Source organism: Montipora capricornis, chromosome 6, assembly GCF_036669925.1.
Source record: "Montipora capricornis isolate CH-2021 chromosome 6, ASM3666992v2, whole genome shotgun sequence".
Classification (NCBI taxonomy): Eukaryota; Metazoa; Cnidaria; class Anthozoa; order Scleractinia; family Acroporidae; genus Montipora; species Montipora capricornis.
Window position 1 is genome coordinate 562,949 of NC_090888.1, and position 25,000 is coordinate 587,948.

Consider the following 25,000-nt stretch of genomic DNA (forward strand, 5'->3'; position numbering starts at 1 on the left):
TCCCCAACCCTAGTCAACAGCATGGAGAGCAAGTGATATTTTTGACTCAGTAACAATGATGTGCTAAATTGGCATTTGCAATAACACTGGATTTCCTAACTTGTACACACGGCAATTGATAATTTAATCGTAAAAGGACACAATAAACATGTTTCATGTCTCTTTTTCCTAATCATCTTTGTACTGAAGATAAACTTCGAAACTCTTCTTTAAAGTTAGCTTTACCTTTCTCTAGGCATCGCATATAGTCTTTCTCTGTACTCTGGGGACTGCGTCTGCTGATATCGGCGAAACAATGAAAACAAAATATGCAACGTGACTGATAGATAGTAGTTTCTGGAGAAACGCAAAAGTCATAAAATGTCAAAGAGGTGAGAGGTGAGAAGGGAATACTCTCAGCACTTCGACAACCTAACTGCTCCAATTTTCATGTCAAGTGGTGATTATTTCAAATGAACAAATAAATATATTATAAGGACATACAGTATCGATCACTGAAAGCAACTAGGATCCTGTACATATCTCGTTTTAAAACATCCTCAAGTACCCACCTTCTAATACGAAAAATATACCAGAAAAAAGTGACAGCAACGATAACTAGTATAAGGGCCCCACCCCCTGCAGCCGCAGCAACAACTGTTATGGGTAGGCTTCCTGAAAAAAAAAGATATCAAATCTAATTAGGGTAATTATCGATTAAAATTCATGAAATTCGTGTATAAATACAGCATTACAAACCATTTTTCGATGAACCTCTTGGAATACGAAACGTTTTAACACCAGGAGACCCAGTTCCAAACTCATTCACAGCATACACCTGAAAACGAAAACAAATAAAACAGATATATGAAGTAGGAATGAGAAATAAGTGATGAATTCTGAGACCTCGTACTCTGAGACCTCGTTCTTTGGTGTATTGGCCCTTCTGAGCTCGAGCAAACATTCCACCAAAGCACCATCTTTGACGGGAGCTGGGATAGAGTAGTGGTGATCACACTCGCCTACCACCGATGTGGCCCGAGCTCGATTCCGGATTCGTGGCCAAATGTGGCTTAAGTTTGTTGTTGTTTCTTCACTCTGCTCCGAGAGATTTTTCTCCTCTTCTTAAAAACCAACATTTTAAAATTCCAATTCAATCGGATGAAGGACCTCCCTGAAAACCACTTTCGAGTGAGTAGTGAGCTTCCTGCGTAGTTATCATTAACTATTATTATGATACATATATCTTACTCTTTCGTAAAGTAACGAGACGTTTCACGATTTAAGTCGATAGCAAGCAACTTTTCAAGATCACTCGAGGTCAATACCTAAATAGCAGGGCCGCATCAATTCAACCAAACACCACCACTTTTAAACAAATTACTCTTCAGATGAGTGAAGGTGTTAGTTTCTAAGGAAAATGTGGTGCTACGTCGGTAATAAAAGAAACCCTGAAAGGTGTTTTATTTGACGACTTGATAAAGGTCTAATACCGTCGGACTGCTGACGTTTCAAGCGTTAGCCCTTCATCACAGTGAATAAAATAGGCCGATCAACTCTCAAAACCTCAGCCATTCACTTTTTTTTCCATACTTAGTGTTAATTCGACCTTAATCAACTCATTAAACAAAACCAAGTTCTTGTTCTCATCAGACGGTCTGTCCATTTTTATCGATTTGCGAAAATAGGCAGAAATCTAATAAACTGCTCAAATACTCTTACATTACAAGTTTACCTGAAATTCAAAGGTTTTTCCCGCTACTAGATTTTTAATGCGTGCTTCATTTTCTTTTGTAGTCAACGTCTTAATGTCAGAGGAATCATCTACGCTGAAGTACTGCACCACATACTTTTGAATTATGCCATTTTTACATTTTAAAGTCCATGACAAGTTTATAGAATCATCTTCAGCGAGATAAACAGTAACATCTTCTGGTGTGCCAGGAACTATTAGGAATAAAGAAAACGTTATCATGATCAGTTAGTACCGTAGTTAGTACTGAGCCATTATTACGAAATTAAAAACCTTTTGAAAATTCTGAATTTTGCTCACACCAAAAATTAAAGCACTGTACAAAGAAAGGGAATGAAGAAAGAGTATGGCTAGACATGTTTCCTCAATCTTGTATTTGCTAAACTAACTTACCTGATCCTTCAGTCCTTAGAGTTACCACTGCCAATTGTTTCTTGGTATTAATAGTATCACTTGTTGTTTCAGCTATTTTGCTGACTCTGTTTCCTGCTTTAATGTTACACGTGTAGTTTACAAAGGAAGCCAGATTAGTTGCGGTGAAATTGGTCGTGTTTAGCCCCTGCATTGACAATTGGGCTCCGATGCCGCTGTTGCAAGTTTGGTCGCCGCAGCCGCTGCCAGCGGCATCTTCACAGGTCTTTCGACAATCCACGTCATAAAACACGGTGGATGGCGGATAGCCAGTGGTGGCTGGAGGTAGCCATGTTACGACAGCTGAGGTTTCATTTACGAAAGATACGGACGTATTTCTTGGCTCTGATGGTATCGCTTATAGATGTGAAAAAAAAAAGAGAATAAATAAACACAACTTAATCGTACTGGTTCTAACGCGGAGAAAATTGTTTGATGAACAATTTAGGCTTTATCGGGTGCAATACCGTGTTGGGGAGGCTATTTCTTTAAGGGGCAAACATCTCAGCACAAAAAGAAAGTAATAACAGCTCAAGTAAGTAAGGATTAGGGTCGTGTAGATATTCCTGGATTCAAACTATTAGCTGTTCTTTCTTTTTCTTTTGTTTGCTGGTAATATGGTACATTAAACAATTTTTTTTCACTTAACTTTTTGCTTTTTGTTGTTCTTCAAAATTAAATTTTATCATTGTTTAAACGTTGACAAGGTTTTACCCTATGTGAACGAAATTACCCAATCCTGAACGCTTTCCCTAGTGTTCGATATTTGTTGCATGATCTTTTTCTTCAGCAACCCTCGGCTTCGGTGCGCGGTTTTGATGGCTGTGAACTTGTCCTCAAACTCCTGGTACAAAGCTGAGGAGAACTCAACTCGTCATAACTAAGGTCAAAACTTGTTGAAGTAAGATCATCTTCCGGGATAAACGGAGTAGTCCTCTGAAGGACTGTTGTTGGTAACATTACCAAGACAGGATGTTTGTAAACAATATAAACAGCTTACCGGTGCAGTTTAAGCCCCTCCCTTCATTAAATGTTCCAGGGCGACAATCTAGCAGATGAAAAAGACGAAAACCATAACATGTCAGACATAGAAGTGGTCGCATGCATTCAATTTCAGTAATTGGTCAGTTTGAACGATGAAGACAACCCTAACCCTAACCCTAAAACGTCGTCGTTGTTGTTTACTTTTTCGCTCAGTTTTCTCAGTATTTAAAATACTAAGGAGAATTTGTCTTTTTAAAATCAAATGCATAAAATGAAGCAAACCTGCACATTCTCCGCCAATGTTTTCCTTGCCTTTCTTGCAGATACATCTGCCTTCTAGTTTACTGGTATTCCACTCACCATTGCTGTCACACAGGACAATCAAATGACCTGGTAGAGATTGCACAGAGTTTGCAGCGCAACGCCCTTCCACGGTTATTGGCGCTAGTTGGGCAAATGTTCTGGGAAGATATACCAAACTGTCTGCAAGCGCGGCTTTTTCAGTGCAAACCTTATATGAGACCTTGACCGAGTACAATGTTCTACATCCACCTCGATCACGAAATCCAAGGACAATATATTTGCTTGTAACCTGAAGAGGTATTGTTAAAGTGTCTCTGTTGTCAGACAGACGGCTGATATTAGCAAATTTTCGATATAAACTGTAGTTGCTGATAGGGTTTGGTATGTGACTAGCGTCTAGGCTTGCATTTGATTCCCAAACATAAGCGTAAAATGAATTTCTACAAAAGTTCAACGTCGGACACTGTTGTGACTGATACTCTATGGTGACATCCAGTCTTCCACTTTCTCTTACTGGAATGAGACCGCTTCGTAACCAGTTGTTTGGCTCCTTACTGTTATAAAAATTGCACACCGAGTATCTGTCCATCCGATTTCCACCAGTTGCGACGCTTGGGTGATCCCACTGTATATATAAAGAAAAACAACAACGAATCATGAATTTCAATGCCTTTAAATACAAAAATTAAAATTTGTTCTTCAGTTTGCAAGGTCATTGGAACAAATAGTGAAAATGAGCCCTTGATTTACAGGTTCATCGGACATCTGACCTTTCTCGATCCGCATAATTGACAAATATTCCTTTGTATATAAATCATCATTGAGATATTGACAAATGGAAAACGGGACCAGTGATATGCAAAAAGGAAATATATATAGAAAGGAAAGGGTTGAAGTAACGGAGTACCTTTTCTGGTGCTAATTGCGATTTCAGTCAATATGGATTTCTACCAACATAAAGTTTCCTTTACCCTACCCACCGTCCCCCTAAATAGGACATTTGTTGTCGGACACTTGCCACTTCCTCGTCTCCGGAGCGAAAATTATCTAGCTGAGCTTAGCATCCTCTAACGGTTTCGTACGGTGGAGCTCTGAAAACTAAGTACTCCAATGTTATAGGCAGACAACCCTAAAACTGTAATTTAAAAAAGGAAAATAATTCGCGATCGATTTAATTAAGCAGTAGGGGACTTTTCCCTTGTTTACATAGTCTCATCTAAACACGAGGGGAGTTGGGAGAATTCGAGACAGTTATAACCCTAAACACGGAAAAAGTCCATTATTGCTTTTATAAATTATTTCTCAAAAATGATTCGACAAATGAAAGAAAATGCTGGTTTTTTTTTTACTTTTTGATTCAAACAGATTTTCTTGATACACGCTCATATTTCCTACCAGCCAATCAAAACGCGCGTCTGACAACACATATCCAATCAAAATTCGCGTGATGTCACAGCCGTGTGTACTCTCATCTAAACGTACACAGCTATTGACCAATGAGAGTGCGGGTACTATCCTAATTATTTTATAATATATTATTGGACCATAAGAAAGTGGTTGTTGTATGGGAAATTCATGGCATTAATGCAGATGGACTAGTTGCAGTCTTTTGAGAGCAATTATTTTTGTCTGGCCGTTCACCGTAACATTTTGAGAAAGGCGTAAGGGCAGGCGATTTATAGTTTTATTGAGAAAATAAAATCGTGCCTTCTTATCAGCAAATGAATCAGAAACTCATTAGAGCCAAACTTAAAGCAAGGAGATTAAATGCATTTCATGAAATCAAAATGAACACAAGCAATGAGAGACCCCCAAATGACGAGTCCCTGACAGGTGCTTGAGAGGGGATGCATAACCATGTTTTGACTTTGTTATACTCTTCTGATTTTGTCCCATGGGGTTTTTTCGCGGTTATTCACTTTCCGCATTTTACGTTTCTTTAAATTTTACGTATGTTTATATCAACTTTACCTACTGCAATATAGTGATATTGTCAAACCAGTAAATTGCAGGCGGCTGTTCGATAGGCGTTATGCATAAATTCTACAAAGCAAAAACTGATGAAACTCACATTACGAATTTGTAATACTTCAGCGTGAATCGAGTTATCCCATTCTTGCTGAACCCACGGTGGTGCTGCCAAAATATACTCTTGCTCTGATGATGCGCAAGGTGCAAAGATGACGATGGAGATTAAAGCGGTCCAAAAACGACCCATAAGCATTGCGTGACCTACAACATGATCAAATTCAAACGTGTAAACTGAAGTAGCAGCTCTTGTAACCTGCTATTGTTTGGTATTGTAAGCAGCTTCTACTGTTTTTAAATCCAACTCATTTTTTTTGGCTTGGGTATTGAGCCAATTACATTATACGTTACGAGAGCTGCTACATGACTTTTCAAATGCTGTTCACGGTATACCGCCTTCGAGAAACGTAACGAGTAATAGTTCGCGACAAAGACAAGAAAAAACGTATATGCTATTTGAACTCTGATGGGCATGAAAACGGTTGGGAGGGTTAGATATTAAAAGGCCAAACAAAGTTGGCACGGTCTTTTCCAACTTTCATGATCATGCGGGACTTCTCAGCAGGTGAAAACGCGAATTTAAGAAATTTCAATGTTAAAAAAAGTATTTTTCTTTTTAATTTAAGTGAATAGATAATGTTGAATTTTGAACCTGAAATCGGTCAAAGTAAAGGCCAGAGAAAGCACTGCGTTTTTTATCTTATTAATTAATTAATAAACAATCGATAATTTATTTTATCAAGTTATTTATAAAACGAGTTATTTATTTTGTCAATTATCTGCACTGTCAACCAAAAAGGACGGAAATTATCCATAGCATTGTAATCAATGGATATTCTTACACTTGCATGTAAGAAATTATACACATTTTTTTCCAAACTTATATTTCTCCTCTAGACCAAATATCATTTGCAAAGACTTCGAGGTGGTCCAATTTTTCAACGACGTCAAACGATTTCCTTGGGATCTGTGTCCTTGTTATAAGGCGCCTTGTCAATTCTCCCAGCAGTCAATAACGAGAAAATTAAAGAAAGGCAAACAGGCAACATATCTACACTGTATTCATGGTGTGTCGAAGCGACATTTGTTTGGTTGACATTAGGCAATTGTATTATTTTAAAGTGTTCTAAAGTGCAAGGGTACTGTTCCACTTGGATGGTCGCACTTAGTTGTCCTGGAGACGCCTAAACTAGTGCTCTCCAATGGGAAGTGGTGGGAAGGGGAGAACTAACAATCAACTGATATAAATAGAATTGCTTGGAGTTTTAAAGACAAGGAAAGAATCATTAGCAAACATTAACATGATCGTATTTAAGTGTGATCGAAGTAGCCTATAATTCATCCGGTATATAATCGAGCAAATACAGAATTGTACCCCACAACAATATCATTCATTACAAACGAGAGGTGTCGCCGACTATGACATCAGACTCCCTCTATTTCTGCGTGATCATATCAATGTCGTTAGCAAAAGCAAAATCACGCAAACATATATCGGCTTTATCTACTTTTATAAACCCCAGTTTCAACAGGGACAACGGGAAATTTTCTTAAGTTTCGTCAAGAAACTTTTTCACTTCAATTTAAGAGTTTAATCTAGATATAACGAAGATAAATATTTAGATGTAAAGAAGAAAGAGTAAAAGCTGGTAGGCTTGGCGTTACAACTGTATGCCTTGATTTCCCGTTGCTTTCTTCCCTTCAGACATCTGCCTCATCAAAATGCCATCACGTGAAATCTATAAGCCAGCCTTATCACCAACACAAGCAAGGATACTTAATCAATGAGCAGTAACATTAAGGAGCAAAGAATACGAGAGAGATACAACAAACAATCTGTTCAACACAGAGTCTCAAGCGAGTATACTAACACATGTTCCGTCTTTCATAAGGTACTATGCTATCCGATCCGAATAAATGTCTAACCCAGCCATACAAATCTCAACACGAAGAAGAAGAAGTCAGCGAATTCTACGTTTATGTTTATTGTTAATCATTGAGGGTCACACACACAATGAACGCAGTCAAAAATAAGCATTGAAGTCCCGAAACCTAATTCCTATTTTTAAAGTGTAGTTTCCTGGGTCATTGGTCAATTTTGCATCGGTTCTACTTCATCTCGTCATGGCTTTCATTTCGATTGTCATCCACGAATTTACGGCAACCTATTCGTACGCAATTTAGCAACAAAGATCCGTTATGAGAGCAATTGGTCAGGAGTAATTTCTCTGCGAAATTATGAAGTGAAATCAAATAACAGTTTCACAAAAATCAACATCAAAATAAAGATCATTAAATTATGAGGTACTTGATTAGCGTTCACACATGTACATACCAATCGAGAGTTGACGAGAAGTCCGTGAACGTTGAGAAAATTGACTAAACGCAAGGACAGGAAAATGAAACATTCAGTCCACCGTGGTTTAGGAGTATAAATGACACTACCTACCATAGAGGAAGTTGTTACCCAATATGTGTGTCACACAACACGTTCAATTGCCTGCTATGACTCTTCGCTAAGAACTTGTAGCCTTTTTTTTTTAGAAAGAAAAACGTAACTTTTTATACTTCAGTGAAGTTTAGAAACATACCAAAACGGAATTTATGATATGAAATTTTTCACTAGGCACAAGTAAACCGGTGCGCTTGCATTTTCAATCCATGTTAAAATTATTCTTATTATTCTTCTTATTATTATAATTATTATTATAATTATTATTATTATTATTATTATTATTATTATTATTATTATTTTGCAATTATTTAATTATTGAAGCATAATTTTACTCTCAAGTAAGATTTTATTTCGATAGCTGTAACGTGCATGTGTCTTTCAAATGATAACATTTCCTGTAAATATTGACGACGGATCATGAGAAGTCGTTGTCAGTCAGTAAAGTAAAAGTGGAGTAACAATCATGGCAAAAGATACGCGCGACGAACTCAACATCGATGAATATGGATCATAACTAGGATGTTTTGACTACCAAAATGATTGCGATTTCTTATTGAAATTCCAAAGGTATTTCGGGTAATGTAAACAACCTTTTTAAAATCGGGTGACCCGGCGGCAGTCACGAGACTGAACAGTCCGTCTTCCGCACGGTGATATAAAGTAACACAAATTTAATGGAATATTTGCGGTGGCCCACAACTGTCACATCAAAACCAAATGCTCACAACAAATTCAAATCACTCGCAACAAATTCAAATCACTCACAACATTTTTTAGGTGTGAATGGGTTAATTTGACTCAGACAAAAACAATGTCTCTATTAATAGTGCAGGTGCGGAAACTTCGCAGGTAGCGGCTTCATGTATGACAAACATTCTTTGACGTCTTGCACCGCTGGCTGGAGGTGACTGAAGACGCCTAGCGTGGTCGATCATTGGGGAAAATATGCTCATGCATACAGACCCCTAAGTCAAAGGCAGTTTTTCAGTCAGTTTGCCACTTTGAGGACGAGATGACACGTGACAGTTCTCCGAGAGTTTTACTGGTCTGGCATGTAGACTGGGTACAAGTAATTTCAAGTGTCGGCCATTGCTTCTAGAATCGATTCTAGAGTGTTGTCCCCGTTGTGTATTTAAATCTGCGGTCCTTTTCCCTGTTTTGGGAAAACTTTGATGAGCTTTCCGTCAAAAATTAGTTGTAATTGTTCAAGGTAAGTTATTTCTGTTTCAAAATTACTCTGTCGTGCTGTTTCTGATTGGTTTTCTTTCTTTCATTCATTTCGAGAATTAACTACTTTCCTGCCTTGTTTGTTCTTTGTTATTTCATCCAGGTGACGTCACTGAGTGAAGTTTCCTCGGCGATATCGATACGGGAGTTGTTTACTCACGCAAGCCAACATATCTAGACTCGGCTTGTGTTTAGTGCGAACTGCACTGAAGCTAAGAGCTTTCGCAATCCCACATTCATTGGTTTGAAATCCGGTGCGGGTTGCACCACATATCTCACGAGTATTTCACAAGCCCTCACAAGCCAGTGGTATGAACTATCGGTGTGGGTTACACCTCAAACTGAAAGAGTTATTTTGCTCAAAAAAATACTTGCATTGAATAAGAGTCTTGCTAGTAGTAGGTACTAGCCGCCAGCATGGGAACAACGATCGAACAATACCGGTCAAGGATCGGCTGTTACAACAATTTTGTGAAAGCCAAGGATGCATTTTCACGTATGCGGAGGCGATTTTTGCTTAAATGTGTTTTACTTGCCAACAAGTTGTTGGACATTACATGTCGTGTAATGAGGTGATGTTTTGGTTTACACAAATGATGTGCCACAATGTTTACAATGTCGTGAGACAGGGAAGTGTTCGACTACTTACTTAAGAGGTGGAGATATTATGAGAAATTAATCAATTCTTAGTACCATTGAAGAACAGAGAGAACAAGAGGGTTTCTTCTCGCCGCCTAACGGAGAGAGCAATGCGGTTTGTCATGTCACCGATCGAACCGTTTCTACCTGTAACTCGTAAAAAGGACTAATAGCAGAGTTCCGCGCGCCGAAGGCGTACGCGCGTAGCACCATAGTTAAGAAAATACGGTTAACCCATTGATGTGAGAAATTTTGGTTTTAGCTATGACGTCATCGACTGTCCGTCCGTACCTACGTCCACTCCTCCATGTATGACAATGTGACCAGTATCATGTAACCATATCGCGGGCTCAGGTTTGGAATTTGGAAGCAAGTAACTGTAGACAATCTTCCTGTCGGTGTACGTTGGATCAGTGGCTTGATCTGATCGGCTTAATTACAAGCTGAGAAACTAAATATTTTGAGCAAGAGCCGATACAACGTAGATTTGATTTTAGTGGTGTGATGTATTTCGGCTGGCTAAACCAGCCTTCTTCAGGTACAATGAGAGTTTACATTGGCTTGCTTCTATGTACATATATATATATGTAGTAAGTGGATGTTTACGTAATACTGGAAAAAATGTGGTAAAACATGGGAGTTAAACAAAATGAATTCAAACACTAAGAGTAACGGAAAAATAACGGAAGTGACTCTAAATAATAAACTGAAATCTAATACGTTTCTTCGCGGATATTAAGACCGTTGGGATCAATTGTCCTGCCTTTTGAAATTAAAAAGCTTCCCTGGCCTTACGGATCGAGTCTCTGTTTGAAAATTCTTTTTTTGATAGGAATTAATTGCATGTCCTTAGAGATGTTGTGAGGAGAGGAGAGGAAATGTTCTGCGACTGTAGACAGTTTGGATTTGGTGTTTCATGTAGCGTTATCTAAAGTGCGGCGGTGTTCATTAAAACGGTCTTTTAACTTCGTTTAGTTTCTCCTATGTACTGTAAATGGCATTTGTTACATTAAATCATGTAGATAAGGTTTTTAGTTTCTCAAGTTATGTGGGAATTAATGGAGCGTGTTTTGCCGGTAGAGAACAATTTGAAGTTGGTTAGTCCATGGAAAATGTAAGGACAGGTAACGCAGTTTTTGCCACAGTGAAAAGAACCAGAAGGAAGTGCGGAATTGGAATGAATGACATTAGGGGACAGTTTAGCTGTTACCAGCAGGTCTCGAAGGTTAGGGGAGCGCCTGAAAGCCACAACAGGTAGATGTAGGAAAGCATTTTTGCAGCGATCCGAGGAAAGAAGAAGTTTGTAATGTTTTTGGAAGAAAGTGATGGATTATAGGTCGTTATGAAAGGTATGCGCTCGGGTTTGTTTATCTGTTTAGGTTGTAGGGTATGTATGAGGGGAATTTCTGCGGCGCGTTGTATTTGTTTAGTAACAAAGTCGCGTTTGTAACCTCGTTTCAGAACGTATGTCGTTAGTTCAGTGATAAGCTCGAACCCGCGATTTTCGGCAAAATCTCCAACAGCGATTGAGTTAAAACAATTGTTTGTCTAGTTTTTCACGCGGTTTTGTGGCCGGCTGTGGTTGCTTATTATAGAACTGAATTCATCCTTTTTGTGGAGACTGTTTCGATTTGTAGGCTTTTTATGTGAAATGGATGTCGAGTCTCGAGACGCTTTGTTTGACTGTAAAATTGCAGACGAGTAAGCGAATTACTACGCTTTTGGCTTGTTCTAAACTGAACAGAGAGGGTGTAAAGATTATCAGTCAAAACCGAAAATGTTTTGAAAGAGATTACAGTGCATGTAATTTCAGTTTTAGTTGTTGATTAAAGCTGTTGGTTATTGTTTGCAAAGCTAGTTTGATTACTGCTGTCATCTCAGAGGTGTCATGATCACTGTAACTGATTGTATCATAGTTAATAGAGAGCTATAGAGGGGAATGGTTTGGAAGCTCGGCAAACATCAAAGGAGCAAACAAAGATGCCAAGATTTAGGTTGAAAAGTCCAGGACCGTGCACAATCTTTTGTTTTGCGCTCATACACTATGCATTAATTACGTAACCAACACGTTTCTATTGGTTAGTTACTCAGTGCGCAGTAAACAACTATTGTATTTTGTGCACGGTCAAGGCCAAAAAGGAGAACAAAAACCTACAACAAAGAAATTTGTCGGGTTTCACAACTATTCCCCTCTATTAACCATGATTGTATACACTAAGTGAACAACTGGTACTCTAACAATGAGTGATCGATTTCTCAGACTATTTTTGTTTGTTTGTTTGTTATTTATTAATTTATTAATTAATTAATTTATTTATTTATTTATTTAAGCAGGTTGAAGGTTTGGCAGCTATTCAGCTGATGCGGACCTGCTATTCCCACCAACCCCCATCTACACACAGAGGACAGCCACAACACCGGGAACTTCCTCCCCTACTCTTCTCGAATAGTGTGTGGGTTCTTTAACGTCCCACAGGGAACTAATGAACATGGAAGTTATTTGTGAGACGGGACCTCCGGCTTATCGTCCTTATCCGAGAAAACTTGAAAGTCTAACCATTTGCGGATGTAATTACAAAGGCAGCACTTTCTCCTCAGTTATTTAAAGACCCTGAGTGTTGCTCACGACTTCGAAATTCCCGCATGGCAGCCCGGTGCTCAACCAACTGAGCCACCGGTGCGCGGTTTATTTCCTTCATGGTTTTTCCGCCGAACCCAGATTTACTCATGAGAACTCCAATATGGATTCCTTAGATTGAATGTTGCGAGTTTGTGTTGCTTCAAATCATTTAATCTTTCGAATTAGGAGCGATGATATATTATATGTATATACTGTATTCTCATAGTATACACTTGAAATTCTTGTGTATATGCATTTTCCAAAATTGATAAAATGAAAATGACAAAAACAGCAACATCAACAAAACTCAATTAAGTTATTCTTTCCGCAACGGTTTTTGCACCTTGTCTCGCAAGGTTCTTGGCCGTTGCAAGGTGAGTTACGTGCAACTTGTCTCGCCGTAGCGTTCCAAGACAAGATGCACGAAAAATTGCACAGCCGTAACAGCGCCTTAGTGCTTAAAACAACACGCACTGCTTTCATTAATATGCACTGAGGATGTATCAGTCATCATATTTCCATTTGAGATGATAAACGAGTGATAATTCATTGTCTTGTACGTTCACCTTGGTCACCTTTAAAGCGGTAAAGGGGTCTTGCAATTAGTGTTATTAATAAAAAGGATGTAGTGTGGAAAGAACATAATGGGACTCGGTACTGAATGATAAATATATTAGATTGTTGCCTTGAGAAATAGCAAGTGACAGATGGAATATGAGCGGGATCGACATTTGTGAGAATATTAACAATGATGGCCCGTGAGCGCGCCATTTTTAAATCCCAAAGAGATCTCCTGCAACTGACTTGTGAAAGAAACGTGGGATATAGCTGATTGATTTTTTCTCTGTGTCTAAATTGCAGAATAGTCATTCTGAAATTTAGTCTTAAAAAATCCTGGACCTTTTGGAGAGAAATGCGACAACCATCAAGAGTGATTTCATCGCAAATGGCAAAATCCGGCGTTTCAGCACATCGCTTCTTTCACGGGCGAGATTATCCTATAACACTTCGGTGCGTTTAGGTCAACCACTGCTGTCCTTACGGTGTAAATATACACTTCAGTGAAAGGAGAAGTCCACTTTAAAAAACCATCTCCTCAAGCAATACGCCTTGCGTAGAATATTGTTGTATCCATAAAGATCTCTATTCAGGATTGATCTTAGTTTCAGGTAAGTAAAAAGTTACCTTTCCTCCCTCAGTCATCCTAAGAAAAGCAAGATCAGTTGACGTCTGATTATCTGATCAATGGCAAAAGGAACCATATTTATGCTTTACTAAATGGAATAGGTGCTTCATAGCTAAGTTGGTTAGAGCGTCTCACCGGTATCAAGAGATCACGGGTTCAATTCCTGTTGAAGTCCTGAATTCTTCAAGCTTCTCTACGTAATTGCTAAAATAAATTAGCTAGCGAGGATCACAGCTTTATTTGATTCCTTTAATTTTCCTTCCCTCGTCTCTCTCCTCTGCTGAAAATACAAATCAGACATTCTTAGGATTGATTCACACTATATTAAAGAAAATCTAAATATTATCCAATACCGTGACTAAAAATTATTATGAAATGGAAATATCCTTACTTCTTAAAGTCCCTATGACGCTTATTTTTTACCGTTTTTTAACTTTTCGTTTTAACATATTTAGTGTCTGGAGTGTAGTACTAAGAAAATTTTTCCCTTGTGGTGTATCTCTTTTCAGGTAGAATCCGTTTTCCTAGGCTAAACTGGTGATCCTCATTTTACCTATAGGTTGCATACGCACTCCGATGGATTGAAGAAACTTTTTGGAGCCTAAATTAAGCCTAGAGAAAATTTAGGGTCAGGTTAGGATTAGTTTTAGTTATTATACATAGATATTAATTGACCAATCATAGAAAAGTAAATAATCAAAAGAACTGTGTCGGGTTGAGCATGTTCGTCGGTGTAGTGTAGTGGTGAAGACACAGTACAACAGATTTGGAGGTTGCGAGTTCGAGTGCCGGTAAGTGTAGGAGTTCAGAAACCGATAATGATACCAAAGATTAAGAAGATGTGTTGAGATGCGTAAGACAGAGCTTGATGAGAGAAGGTATAAGTATCCGTTTAGAAGGGGTTTAAGCTAAGTAGGTTAAGGGCACAATTCAACTTAGGTAAAATGCGGATTACGAATTTTAACCTACAATAGGTTAAAACGGATTTAACCTGAGAACGGATTTTATCTGCAACATATCCACGCGTTTAATGTTTGGCTTTCCAGTTGGGTCCTGATAACTAAAGACGTCAATTCTATCTGAATCGTCAGAACATTCTCGGTATCCGAAGGGTAACTATTGTCCGACCTTTCTGTAAAGTCGACTTAACAAAAAGCTCTAGATTTTCAACAAGACTTCTATTCTTACACTTTTGTACAGATGGGATCAAGTTACTTCTTTGACGTCATTAGTTACCAGGGCCCAATTGGCTCAGCCAAATTTTTTTGGTATTAATCAAACGCCCGCTAAAACGCTTGGATACATTATGCGGGAGTTTTTTTGAAGTACTATACTCCAGACACTATAGTTATTTAAAGGAAAAGTTTAAAAAAGCAAAAAGCTAAGTGTCATAGGGACTTTAAAGAAGGAAATAATATTTAGCTGCTTTTGTTTTCATTTGTGCAGTTAGTAATAATCTTGGTTGTTTGGTAGGTCACGTATCCCTTATGTGGATTTTTTGGAATTCTGTGCTTGCTATCGTCACGCTTGCAAAATGGGCATTACCAGAACAAGTCGTTATCCTAGAAAAACCAGCGTGTGATACGTGCTATTGGACATGGAACAACCCCAACGTAATGATACCTGGCTCTCACCCAGTAAGTTTTTTGCTCTGGTTCATGAGTCTCTTCGTTACTTGTTAAGTGCTTCACTTTTATCGAAAGACTTCGAAACTTTCAAAACACCATAGTGTGCCGATTTATTATTCTTTTAAAGTAGAATTTTTATAACTTGAAATAGTGAGGGCTTGTAAGGCGCATTGACACTGAACAAAGAAATGTTACATAGCGCACCTTCACTGATATCACAACAAATTTCTAATTACCTGGGAGCCGTTTCTCGCAAGTCCCGAAACTTTACGGGCCATTTTCGGGTGTCACAATTCCCTATGTATCACAGGAATGGAGAGAATTTAATTCGTCAAAGCTCACAGTTATTTTTCTTTTTGTTACCTTGAAAACATGTTATAAGATCGGGTTTCCAAAACAAGTGGTTGGCAATTTCACAGATTGCTTTTCGAGCCCGAAAGGTTTTCGGGACTTTCGAGAAACGGGGCCCAGAGCCGAACTCAACTGGTTTCGTTCGCACCACAATGACAGAATCATGATTAATGGTGGTGTTGCTGTGCCTGAAAGTGACAGCGCGATGTAAAGCTGCGTTCCTTTACCCCCAAAAATCTTAATGATAATCATCATGATAACTGATAAGCAAGGAATTGCATTACCTTCTTCCCAATCGGAAAACAATCAGGAACGCAATTTTTACTGTTAATCATTTAGGGTAGAATATTTTGTGGAATAAGGTACGCGGAAAAACCGAACTCTTACACTTCTTTTCTGTTCTTGTTTTTTTTCTCCTGTACAGTGGCATCACCCAAGCGGTCAGAACACAAGAAACAGATACACCGTATGCAACTTCGTTAACACAGCAAGACTAGACAACTGGTTACTAAGCAGCATCATTAGAGCGGGAACTATTGAAAGATTCGATGTTTCCATTGAATATTTGTCACGCGAGTGTCTGTCAAAATACATATATTGTGACGAATCGTTTTACGCGTATGTCTGGGAATCAAACTCAAGCATACCGGGTCAAACACCAGACCCTATCAGCAATTATAGTTTATATAGAAGATTTGCAAATATCAGCCGTCTGTCTAACCACAGAGAATCTTTAACAATGCCACTTCAAGTGAAAAGCAAATTTATTGTTCTGGGATTTCGTGATCAAGGAGGCTGCAGATCACTGTTTTCGGTTAAGATGTCTTATAAAGTTTGTCCACTTAAATTACTTGGAGACAGACGGGTATCTCTCCCACAAACATTTCCTCAAAAAGAGCCAGTTATCGTAGAAGGAAATTGTACCACAAACTCTGTGCAAACTGTGCCAGGCAATTTAATTGTTCTCTGTGACAGTAACGGAGAGTGGAATACCAGTCAACTTAAAGACAGATGTGTCTGCAAGGAAGGCATGGAAAATGTTGGAGGAATATGTCAAGGTGTTTTATTTCCCTTTCATTTTTTACTGTGGAATTTAATGCAACTCGTTCATGTTTTCCTGCCCTGCATGTTTTATGAGTTAAATAGTTAGTATGATGACCAAGCAAAGGATATCCGTGCAACTTTCTTTATACTTTTATGACGCTGACTCTTTGTAAGGGAGATTTACTTCGCTCATGGATTTATAAAAATCGGCCATTCCCCCGTTTAATAATACCTTATATGAGACCGCTGCACCAACAAAATCTAAGAGCAATAGGTATGGTCAAAAAAGTTCCCTCTCAAAATCAGCTCGTGATTACTGACAGTTGTTGTTCTTTCTTTTTTAAATAAAATGTCAGCGTGTCCTCCCAAAAATTTCAATGAAGGAAAGGGATGGAACTGCACAGGTACATATCAATATTTTTGTTTATTGATTCCAGTCACACTAGCATGACAGTAACATGCCGAATACCCTGCCACCTTAGTTGGCATTCGGGTTCATTAAAGAAAGAGACAGGATACAATAGATGTTATTTTTATGCTAGAAAGTGGAAGAGAATTCTGTAGTTAAACACTGGCAAGTGCAGCCTACATACTTTTGTATAGGGAGGATGCTCTTCCAAATGTCCCGTTTCTTGGATGAGATCACAGGCAGTTATAATCGTATATTAAATGTCTAATTTTTCCCTCTATTCCACTATCTTTACCCAAGTCTGCAACGACACACCGTGCAACACTCCATGTACAATAACCTTTGCTATCTGCATGCTTTTCTTTAAAAAATGAGTTGGTACGTTAAATGTAAAGAACCTCCTTTCGTAAGTTGTTACCCATCTGCAATTTCAGGTTAAGCCATCCAGTTTTCATTTCTGATGATTATGATATTGCAGCTTAAATGCAAAATTAGGTCTGACATCAATTCTCATGAAAGACATAAACTGCGCTTTTAAACATTTTTCCTAGAAATTCCATCAGCACCACGAAATTTACTGGTCACATTCGTAAACCAAAGTGCCATAGAGTTGGCATGGGAACCACCTGAAAAAACAGGTGATGAGAAGCACGTGTTTTATGACGTGAAATGTCGTAAGACATGCAACGTTGATGACGCCAACAAGTGCGTCCAGAAAACTTGCGATAACAACGTCAATTACATACCCAGAAAAGAAGGAGTGCACGAGACACACGTGATGATCACGCATCTATTGTCATATGTCACTTACGAGATGAGAATCTACGCCAGGAACAGAGTGAGTGAAGTGGCTCAAAAGATGCATGGATCTGACGGAAACTTTGCATCAATTTCTGTTAAAACAAATGGATCACGTGAGTTTTTTTTTTTCTCTTTGAAATTTTAATTTCTGTATCAAATAGTTTAGTGAGTTGAAAAACTCCCAAAGAATCGCGCTTATCATAAGTTATAATACTCGTTAAATGTAAGGGAGTTGAGGAGGCTTTCGGGAGCATTTATCGCTGAGAAAAGTCCAGACCAGTGCATGCGTCTTTACTTGTTCTTCATTTGTTTCTCCTATCAAAGTAACGTGTTTCACTAACGGGAAACCGCGGATTTAACTATTGGGCTCGGAACTTGCTGATAGTAAAATTGTGGTTTGATATATATTTTTTTTTTTTGCTGTTCAAGTTCCTGGTAAAGTAGAAGTGTTCCTTGAATCGTTAAGTGGCACTACCATTCGCGTTTCGTGGAGATTAGTGAGCAAAAATGGCGATACACTGGCTTATTACCTGACCTACACAAGAGCAGATGATGCGAATGATTCACAAACCCTCAGGACAACAAAAACGGATGTGATTTTATATGGGCTCGAACCTGGAAAAACATACAGTTTTGTGGTGAGAGATTGGCTTTTGCGAACATCTTTGTCATACTATACATTATTCGTAACTAACCGACGATTATAAGAAGTACGACAGAGGTAGATTACTGTACTGTGCCACGCATAGAATGTAACGTCCGTACAAGCACAAGTACTTCAAAGTTTGACTTGGACAGGTTTATCAATTTATCATTTCTAATCATTCTCAGCACATGCTCTTTGAAAGCGCATGGATTGCGAGAAGATTGGACAGTACATGAGCTACTGCGGCCACAGCGATCAGTGATTGCCATGGCCGCAACATCGTGGAAATTTAATTGTGACGTCAAATAAACTTCTCCTCTTTGAACACTGCAATTTTGCTTCTCAAAGCAAGTGTTCACGACAGATAAACATACACAGGAAGGCCGATAAAAGAGAACACAAGTCTTAAGTTCCCCATTTAATTGCTAGACCCCCTACATCATTCAAGAATTAATTATTTTCAATCCCGCTGCTGTCATCTCAAATACAAATTCAAAACACTACAAGTTATAAGGAATAACCCTCTTGCATATTTCATTCTTGAGGTCGCTTTTAAGATAACTTGTGGTCTATAATATTTATTTTTTTCAGGGAGGGGATAGGCGTGACGTGTAAGGATACCTGAGTATTTTGAACAGTAGTGTAGAGCAGCAGTCAGACAAACTACCTGCTTTTCATGATGGCATTTCAGAACTAGCAGTAGGGATAGGCTCCACGTTTCTGTGCGGTGTATCAAATTACTCAAAATATTGATTGGTTGACTGATTGATCGATCGATCGATCGATTGATTGATTGACGCACTTATCGATTGGACTTTCGTCTTCAGTAAATATAAAACGCACGAGGCGGAAATGAACATAGTGAGCAAACTTCGCATTATATGTATGTATCATGCGACGTTTGTTCACTATGTTCATTTCCGCCGGCCCTGTGTATTTTATTTCCACTGAAGTTGAAATGGCCGAGAAACAAAAATAGTCATGGATTTGCGTCTTATTTATTGAAATTTGTAATCTGGTAGGTGATGGCAGAAAACCATGTCGGACAAAGTTCAAGTGAAGTAATCTTAATGACGATAATGAACAGTGAGTCATTTTTGTTGCCTCTTGTTTGTGCTCGTGGGTTGCTCGTGTATTGGGGTTTTTACTATTTCAAAGTTGAACGTGTTAAACAACTTTTCCCATCTTTTTTTTTCCACGTTTCAGGTGATTCCAGAGGAAAGAAACAGGGCAACTATACTACTTACATCATTGTATCTGTAGTTCTTGGTACGGTTTTTTTCACTGTGGCTACCTTGACTGGTTTATTCCTTTATCGGCAAAGGTAAAAAAGGGTTTAATTTATACAAGAATCAGTGATAAGTTACTGTTTTGCAATATCTAAGTAAGCAAGGGCTCCACAATTTTAGGCTACCAGCCTCAGTCAATAACACTTACTAATCATACATTCTCTATTAATATGAAAACGTCATGTAAAATTGTTTTTAGTCAGTCTTTTTTTTTTTATCATATCCCTAATAACAGACTAGATGACACATTGGAGGTTTAAAGTGCTTAGTCCCAGTCAAACGCGAAATGTCTAGAAGACAAAAGACTCTTACAAACTAACCCAGCCAGTTTGAAAAGAAAGGCACTTAAAGGCAGTACGCATTATATCCTTGGCAGTATGAGCGCGCAGTAGGGGCGAGACACTCGCACACTCGTGCCAGGAGTGCTCGGGGCCAGAGCAAGAGTCAACTATTGGCAAGAGATTGCTCTTCCCAACAAGGCGCACAAGTCTTCTCTTTTAGGAGTTACGTTATTATTTAAGACTACCGACCGAGTGCTTTTTCAGAAACAGTGAATTATAGTCTTAAATTCTGCAATCTATTCCTCTTTGTACTTGCAGGGATATTAAAACAATCGATAAGTCTTAAAAGCCTCCGACTCCTATCGCAATTCAATCCGGCAAGTTAGCAATAGCAATAGGGACCTAAGATCTACGATGGCGATGTTGACAAAAATGTCACCTAAAAATATAACTTTACACTATCGTAAGTCTTCCGCGATGATTCCGTCTCGTTCACGTCCTACAATGTGGGCAAAGTATCCTAAAAATAAATCGGTACGAGCGGTTTCAGAGTGAAATATAGAATGAAAGATTCTCTATTGCATGCACACGTTGTCGTCAAAATCTAAAATTTGGTGATTTCACGTCGTCGCTATGCAGAGAACCGCAAAAATAAGAGCTAAATCCGTGCCGCACATGAAGCACGATTATTTATGCACTTTTAACCAATCATATCGTTGTTTTGTGTGGTTGTGTCCGACGTCGTCGTCGAGGATCTTAACTGATCCCTAATGACATTTGGTTGTTGTGATATTACGTACAGATATGTTCAAACTTTCTTTACCTTGCAGAAAAGTTCCCAACAAATCTGTGCGTCGTGTTGAAAATTCTTCCGCTCCAGAAGGTAAGCTGAAAAAGGGACGGTTACTAACAAAACCGTCAAAGAAAAGTGACCTGTTTGTCATATTTCTGCGGACGTAATCGTAATTTTATTTTAATTTGGATTTGATTTCAAGAAAGCGTTGCTCTTGTTGAAGAAGAGACTCTAAGGACCTTTGTCATTCTGGAAACAAATGCGAATGGTGCCATAGATGGGGGCCAGTATATGGAAATGAGTGACATCCATTCCTGCTTCGAGTTGGAACGAAATGAAATCAAGTTTGTAAAGGTACTTGGAGGTGGCAACTTTGGAAAGGTGCAGAAAGCGATCGTCCGTGGCACAACCGTAGCTGTCAAATCTCTCAAAGGTGAGACCTTCCTTCAATTTCTCTGTCACACCATAAAGCCGTAGGTACACAAGTTAAGGAGCAAAGCGTCCACTGTTGAAGAATACAAATTTAACTTTTGCTGTGATTTTCACAAAAGATAATGCAACTATCAAAGACAAACAAGACATGTTGACAGAGCTGCAAGTAATGAAATGTCTCAAGCCTCATCCTCATGTATTACAGTTGATTGGCTGTTGTAGTCGCAGTGGTAAGTACTGTTAGTTTTAGTAATTCTTTCATAAGCCCATAAAACGTGTGGGTGTGTAGACAAAAAAATTCCCGCTTCCGATAGTTTGGAAATGGATACACGTAGACGATTTTCTGAGTTTGTTTACAAATATTTCCATGATCTTTTCTTCTTATTATCTTATCTTTATTCCATCCTTTTTTGACCACATCAATTTGCTACAATTGCAGATCCTCTTTTAATCGCACTGGAGTACATGCCCTATGGGGATTTGCTGGGTTATCTGCGAAAGAGCAGAGGTCACTGCGACATTTATAACTCAGGAGAGAAGAAACCTACATCAAGGCTCACTGCAATGGATCTTCTGTCATTTGCTTGGATGATTGCAGATGGGATGAGCTATTTGGCCGACATGAGGGTGAGATTGAGTTATTGCTATTTATCTCCTAATGTCTTTAGATCGGTGATATCTCCCTAGCACAGCGTTCGCTGTCATCACCTATAGTCACCTTAGTCACAGTATCATGATGAACATCTACAATAATACAAAAGTTGGCTGCTTCTAAAATCACTATTGTCTGAATAGATAGATTGGTCGGTACGTACATTCTTGGATATGCTCTTGTTACGCTCCATTTTTGGTTACAGGTTGTTCATCGAGATTTGGCCGCTCGTAACATTCTTGTGGGCGAAAACAGAGTATGCAAAATTTCAGACTTTGGACTTGCGCGTGATGTGAACGCCGACATATATGTGCGAAGCTCTAAGGTGAGTTTTCAGGGCCAATTTGTTCCAAGTCAAGGAGGTATCATACTGATTTGTCGTATTCCTAATATTGTAGATTTTCTATGGTAAAGGTAAAGGAGATTGATTGTTTGATGAGTTTTCATTAATTGCTTTTCTCACAGGCACGTCTTCCAGCGAAGTGGATGCCCCCAGAATCTCTCTTTCTAGGGGAATCAAGCACAATGAGTGACGTGTACGTAAACCCATATCAAGCTACGGCTGACCAATCGCGTGATACATGATTACCTTATTCCTACACAACATTATGTTCTCAGAACTTGATCAATATAGTAAATGCGTTAACGTGCATACGCATTCGACAAAAATACTTATCTTCTTAGAAAGGGAAATCCCCAAGTCCTACCGAAAGGAAGGGGGGTAAACTTTTATTTGTCCCGTAATACGTGTAGAGATAGTATAATCCTAAATGTCGCCGGTCAAATACCCTTACTGCGTGCACTTGTTAAGCAGTCTATTTAGTTTATTTATAGTATTAAGTTAAAAAATAGGAGAGGGTTGGGTTGGTGCTTAAACCTAGAAGGGGACTTATGTCCTATTGTTTTTGCACCAGTACTGTTTGTACAAATCCTTAAATAATAATAATAATAATCAGCATCATCATCAGCATCATCAGCATTTTAACCAGTAACAGAGGTTTCATCGTTTGTTTGTGGTAACACAAAGTAATTGATATGGACAATCACAGAAGGCAGAAAAATGAGTGAAATAAATGCAAAGAAGACACATGTGAAGGGACCTCCGGAAAACGGGTCAGAACACAGCTTTATTATTCCACTATTAGGCCATTTTGCCATATTTGGTCATAAGAACGCGCAAAATATGAGACGGTAATACGCTATAGTGTTCCTTTTTGACCGGTCTAGAACAGAGCAAATACGGACGGAAGGGGAGTTTTCAATGACAGAAGTTGTTTTCATCACGATGCAAAGCCTGAGAATTTGGCTTGTCATCGCTTGTCACTCGTCATTTTGTTTATCCAATTTAAATAAAGATCTTTGGTTGCCTTTTTGTGCTGTTTACATCGCTTGCAGGCGCCCTGAAGGACAGACGATGCACTTCTTTTCATAAACTCTTACCAAATAAAATTGAAGCAAAATAACACCATTTTTGTAGCGGAATAATAATCTCTTTTTCGATGGTTTAACGTATAGTACTCGCGGACATTTTGCTCATTGCACTTATTTTTACTCGCCCCTGCGGGGCTCGGAAGAATGCTACGCTATACTATGTTAAACCATCGAATAAGATGTATATAATACAGCGGCCTTAGTGACTGGTTTAGAAAACAATAGGCACAAAAAAAATTTCAAGGGAAACAATGGAGCCTAATTCTATTCACAATAGAGCTGCATCCTATACTAGACCCGGTGTAATGAAATTAGAGGTTGTAAAGACCTTCATGGTATTTGGGGATTAACAATCGTACCAGGAGACAAATGGTTTAGTCTGCCCAATTCCAATTCTTAAAATATGAGATGTAGATGTAAGGATGGCGCAGTGGTGGGAGCACTCGCCTCCCACCAATGTGGCCAGGGTTCGATTTGGCGTCATATGTGGGTTGAGTTTGTTGGTTCTCTACTCTGCAGTGAGAGGTTTCCTCCGGGTACTCTGGTTTTCCCCTCTCCTCAAAAACCAAAATTTGATTTGTTTTGCGTTAACTTGTTAATTTCAATTTACAGTGTCGCTAATTAGTGCTCTACAGCGCTAGAAGATTAGACACTTAAATAAAGTTCCTTTCCTTTCCTTTTCCTTTTATATTAAACCCAAATCAATACAAAATCCCTTTCGATACTTGCAAAGAAACAGCTCTTTTGTTATGTTTTCACAGGTGGTCGTACGGTATCGTATTGTGGGAAGTTTTCACAATTGGTAAATATGTGTTTTTAAAATTGTACTCTTACCGAAACCGTACTATTTGCCATATTTTAGAGATACTATAGCCGTTTGGTCATTTGGTCCGTGAACGATCGCGCAGTTTTCTTAAATTATTCTGAGTTTACCTCAAAAGTCACCTTTGTGTCCTTTGATTTCTTCTAGGATTTCTCAAAATTATCCAGCGTGACTGGCAAAGGAAGCTTTTAATTAAAGCGACCAATGATGGCCCGCGCTTACTCACCTTTGATTACCAGTTCGAATGCTGTACCACTGACCTGGATTCATGTATTGAGTGAGGAGACTAGTGGGAGTAATGTGTAATCAAAGAAAATTTTTTCTCGGAACGGCCTTTAACTAAAAGTGTCTGACAAATGCTGTTCATATCATTACGAAAAACAATCTTTACGTTCCCTTTTAATTAACAATAAATTAACATTCTCTTTGGGCAAGTTTCTAAAACTGATGGAAGCGAAATTCTTGATCCAAGGCCCGCATGAAAAACAGGACATTGGTAGGCATTGAGTTACTCCCTTGTACTTGCCAAAGCAACACATCTTTTGTAAGAGCAGGCACTACACTGAATTGGTCAGCTCTTTTTCAGTAATGCCCCTTTGCTCGTCTCTTACCCTTTATTTCTGTCTCGGATTAAATGTCAAATTCTGCTTTCAATAATAAAATTAAGAGGAAATGTTCGTTTCCAGGCGACTCACCATATCCCAGAGTCAAGTCTGAGGAAGTGGCTTCTTTGTTGGAGAGAGGATATCGTATGCCACGCCCAATCCACATCTCAGAGGAGCTGTAAGTCCTTGACAATGTTATCACTGTTTAGTCTATGGCGAGCTCGTATAAG

The 25,000-nt window shown here is 38.7% G+C and overlaps 2 protein-coding genes and 1 long non-coding RNA gene across 5 annotated transcripts in view; 2 read left to right on the top strand and 1 right to left on the bottom strand.

Annotated features, from left to right (window-relative positions):
• Positions 1-7,936, bottom strand: part of LOC138051117 (ephrin type-A receptor 4-like) — a 25,518-nt gene extending 17,582 nt beyond the window's left edge. Inside the window, exons 1-9 of one of the 3 annotated variants that reach the window (XM_068897264.1) lie at positions 7,794-7,936; positions 5,502-5,662; positions 3,410-4,055; positions 3,144-3,191; positions 2,126-2,500; positions 1,715-1,926; positions 739-817; positions 552-654; positions 226-275 (exon numbers count right to left, since the gene is read on the bottom strand). In XM_068897264.1, the coding sequence (XP_068753365.1) occupies positions 226-275; positions 552-654; positions 739-817; positions 1,715-1,926; positions 2,126-2,500; positions 3,144-3,191; positions 3,410-4,055; positions 5,502-5,662; positions 7,794-7,866 (1,747 nt within the window). In that variant the 5' untranslated portion in view covers positions 7,867-7,936. Of the gene's footprint in view, positions 1-225; positions 279-551; positions 655-738; positions 818-1,714; positions 1,927-2,125; positions 2,501-3,143; positions 3,192-3,409; positions 4,056-5,501; positions 5,663-7,793 lie in introns of all 3 variants that reach the window. The other 2 variants (XM_068897263.1, XM_068897262.1) reach the window with 2 other exon arrangements.
• A 1,050-nt stretch (positions 7,937-8,986) lies between these two features.
• LOC138054571 (uncharacterized) lies at positions 8,987-11,632 on the top strand. Its single transcript, XR_011133304.1, has 2 exons — positions 8,987-9,123; positions 9,244-11,632. It is a non-coding gene; the product is annotated as an uncharacterized lncRNA (long non-coding RNA).
• A 4,538-nt stretch (positions 11,633-16,170) lies between these two features.
• The window catches only part of LOC138051123 (ephrin type-A receptor 4-like), a 10,702-nt gene continuing 1,872 nt past the window's right edge, over positions 16,171-25,000 (top strand). Inside the window, exons 1-14 of the mRNA XM_068897270.1 lie at positions 16,171-16,622; positions 16,965-17,012; positions 17,569-17,931; positions 18,248-18,456; positions 19,487-19,550; positions 19,671-19,788; positions 20,865-20,917; positions 21,030-21,260; positions 21,379-21,489; positions 21,699-21,886; positions 22,117-22,236; positions 22,377-22,447; positions 24,104-24,144; positions 24,852-24,948. Coding sequence (XP_068753371.1) covers positions 16,304-16,622; positions 16,965-17,012; positions 17,569-17,931; positions 18,248-18,456; positions 19,487-19,550; positions 19,671-19,788; positions 20,865-20,917; positions 21,030-21,260; positions 21,379-21,489; positions 21,699-21,886; positions 22,117-22,236; positions 22,377-22,447; positions 24,104-24,144; positions 24,852-24,948 — 2,033 coding nt within the window. The 5' untranslated portion in view covers positions 16,171-16,303. The remainder of the gene's footprint in view (positions 16,623-16,964; positions 17,013-17,568; positions 17,932-18,247; positions 18,457-19,486; positions 19,551-19,670; positions 19,789-20,864; positions 20,918-21,029; positions 21,261-21,378; positions 21,490-21,698; positions 21,887-22,116; positions 22,237-22,376; positions 22,448-24,103; positions 24,145-24,851; positions 24,949-25,000) is intronic.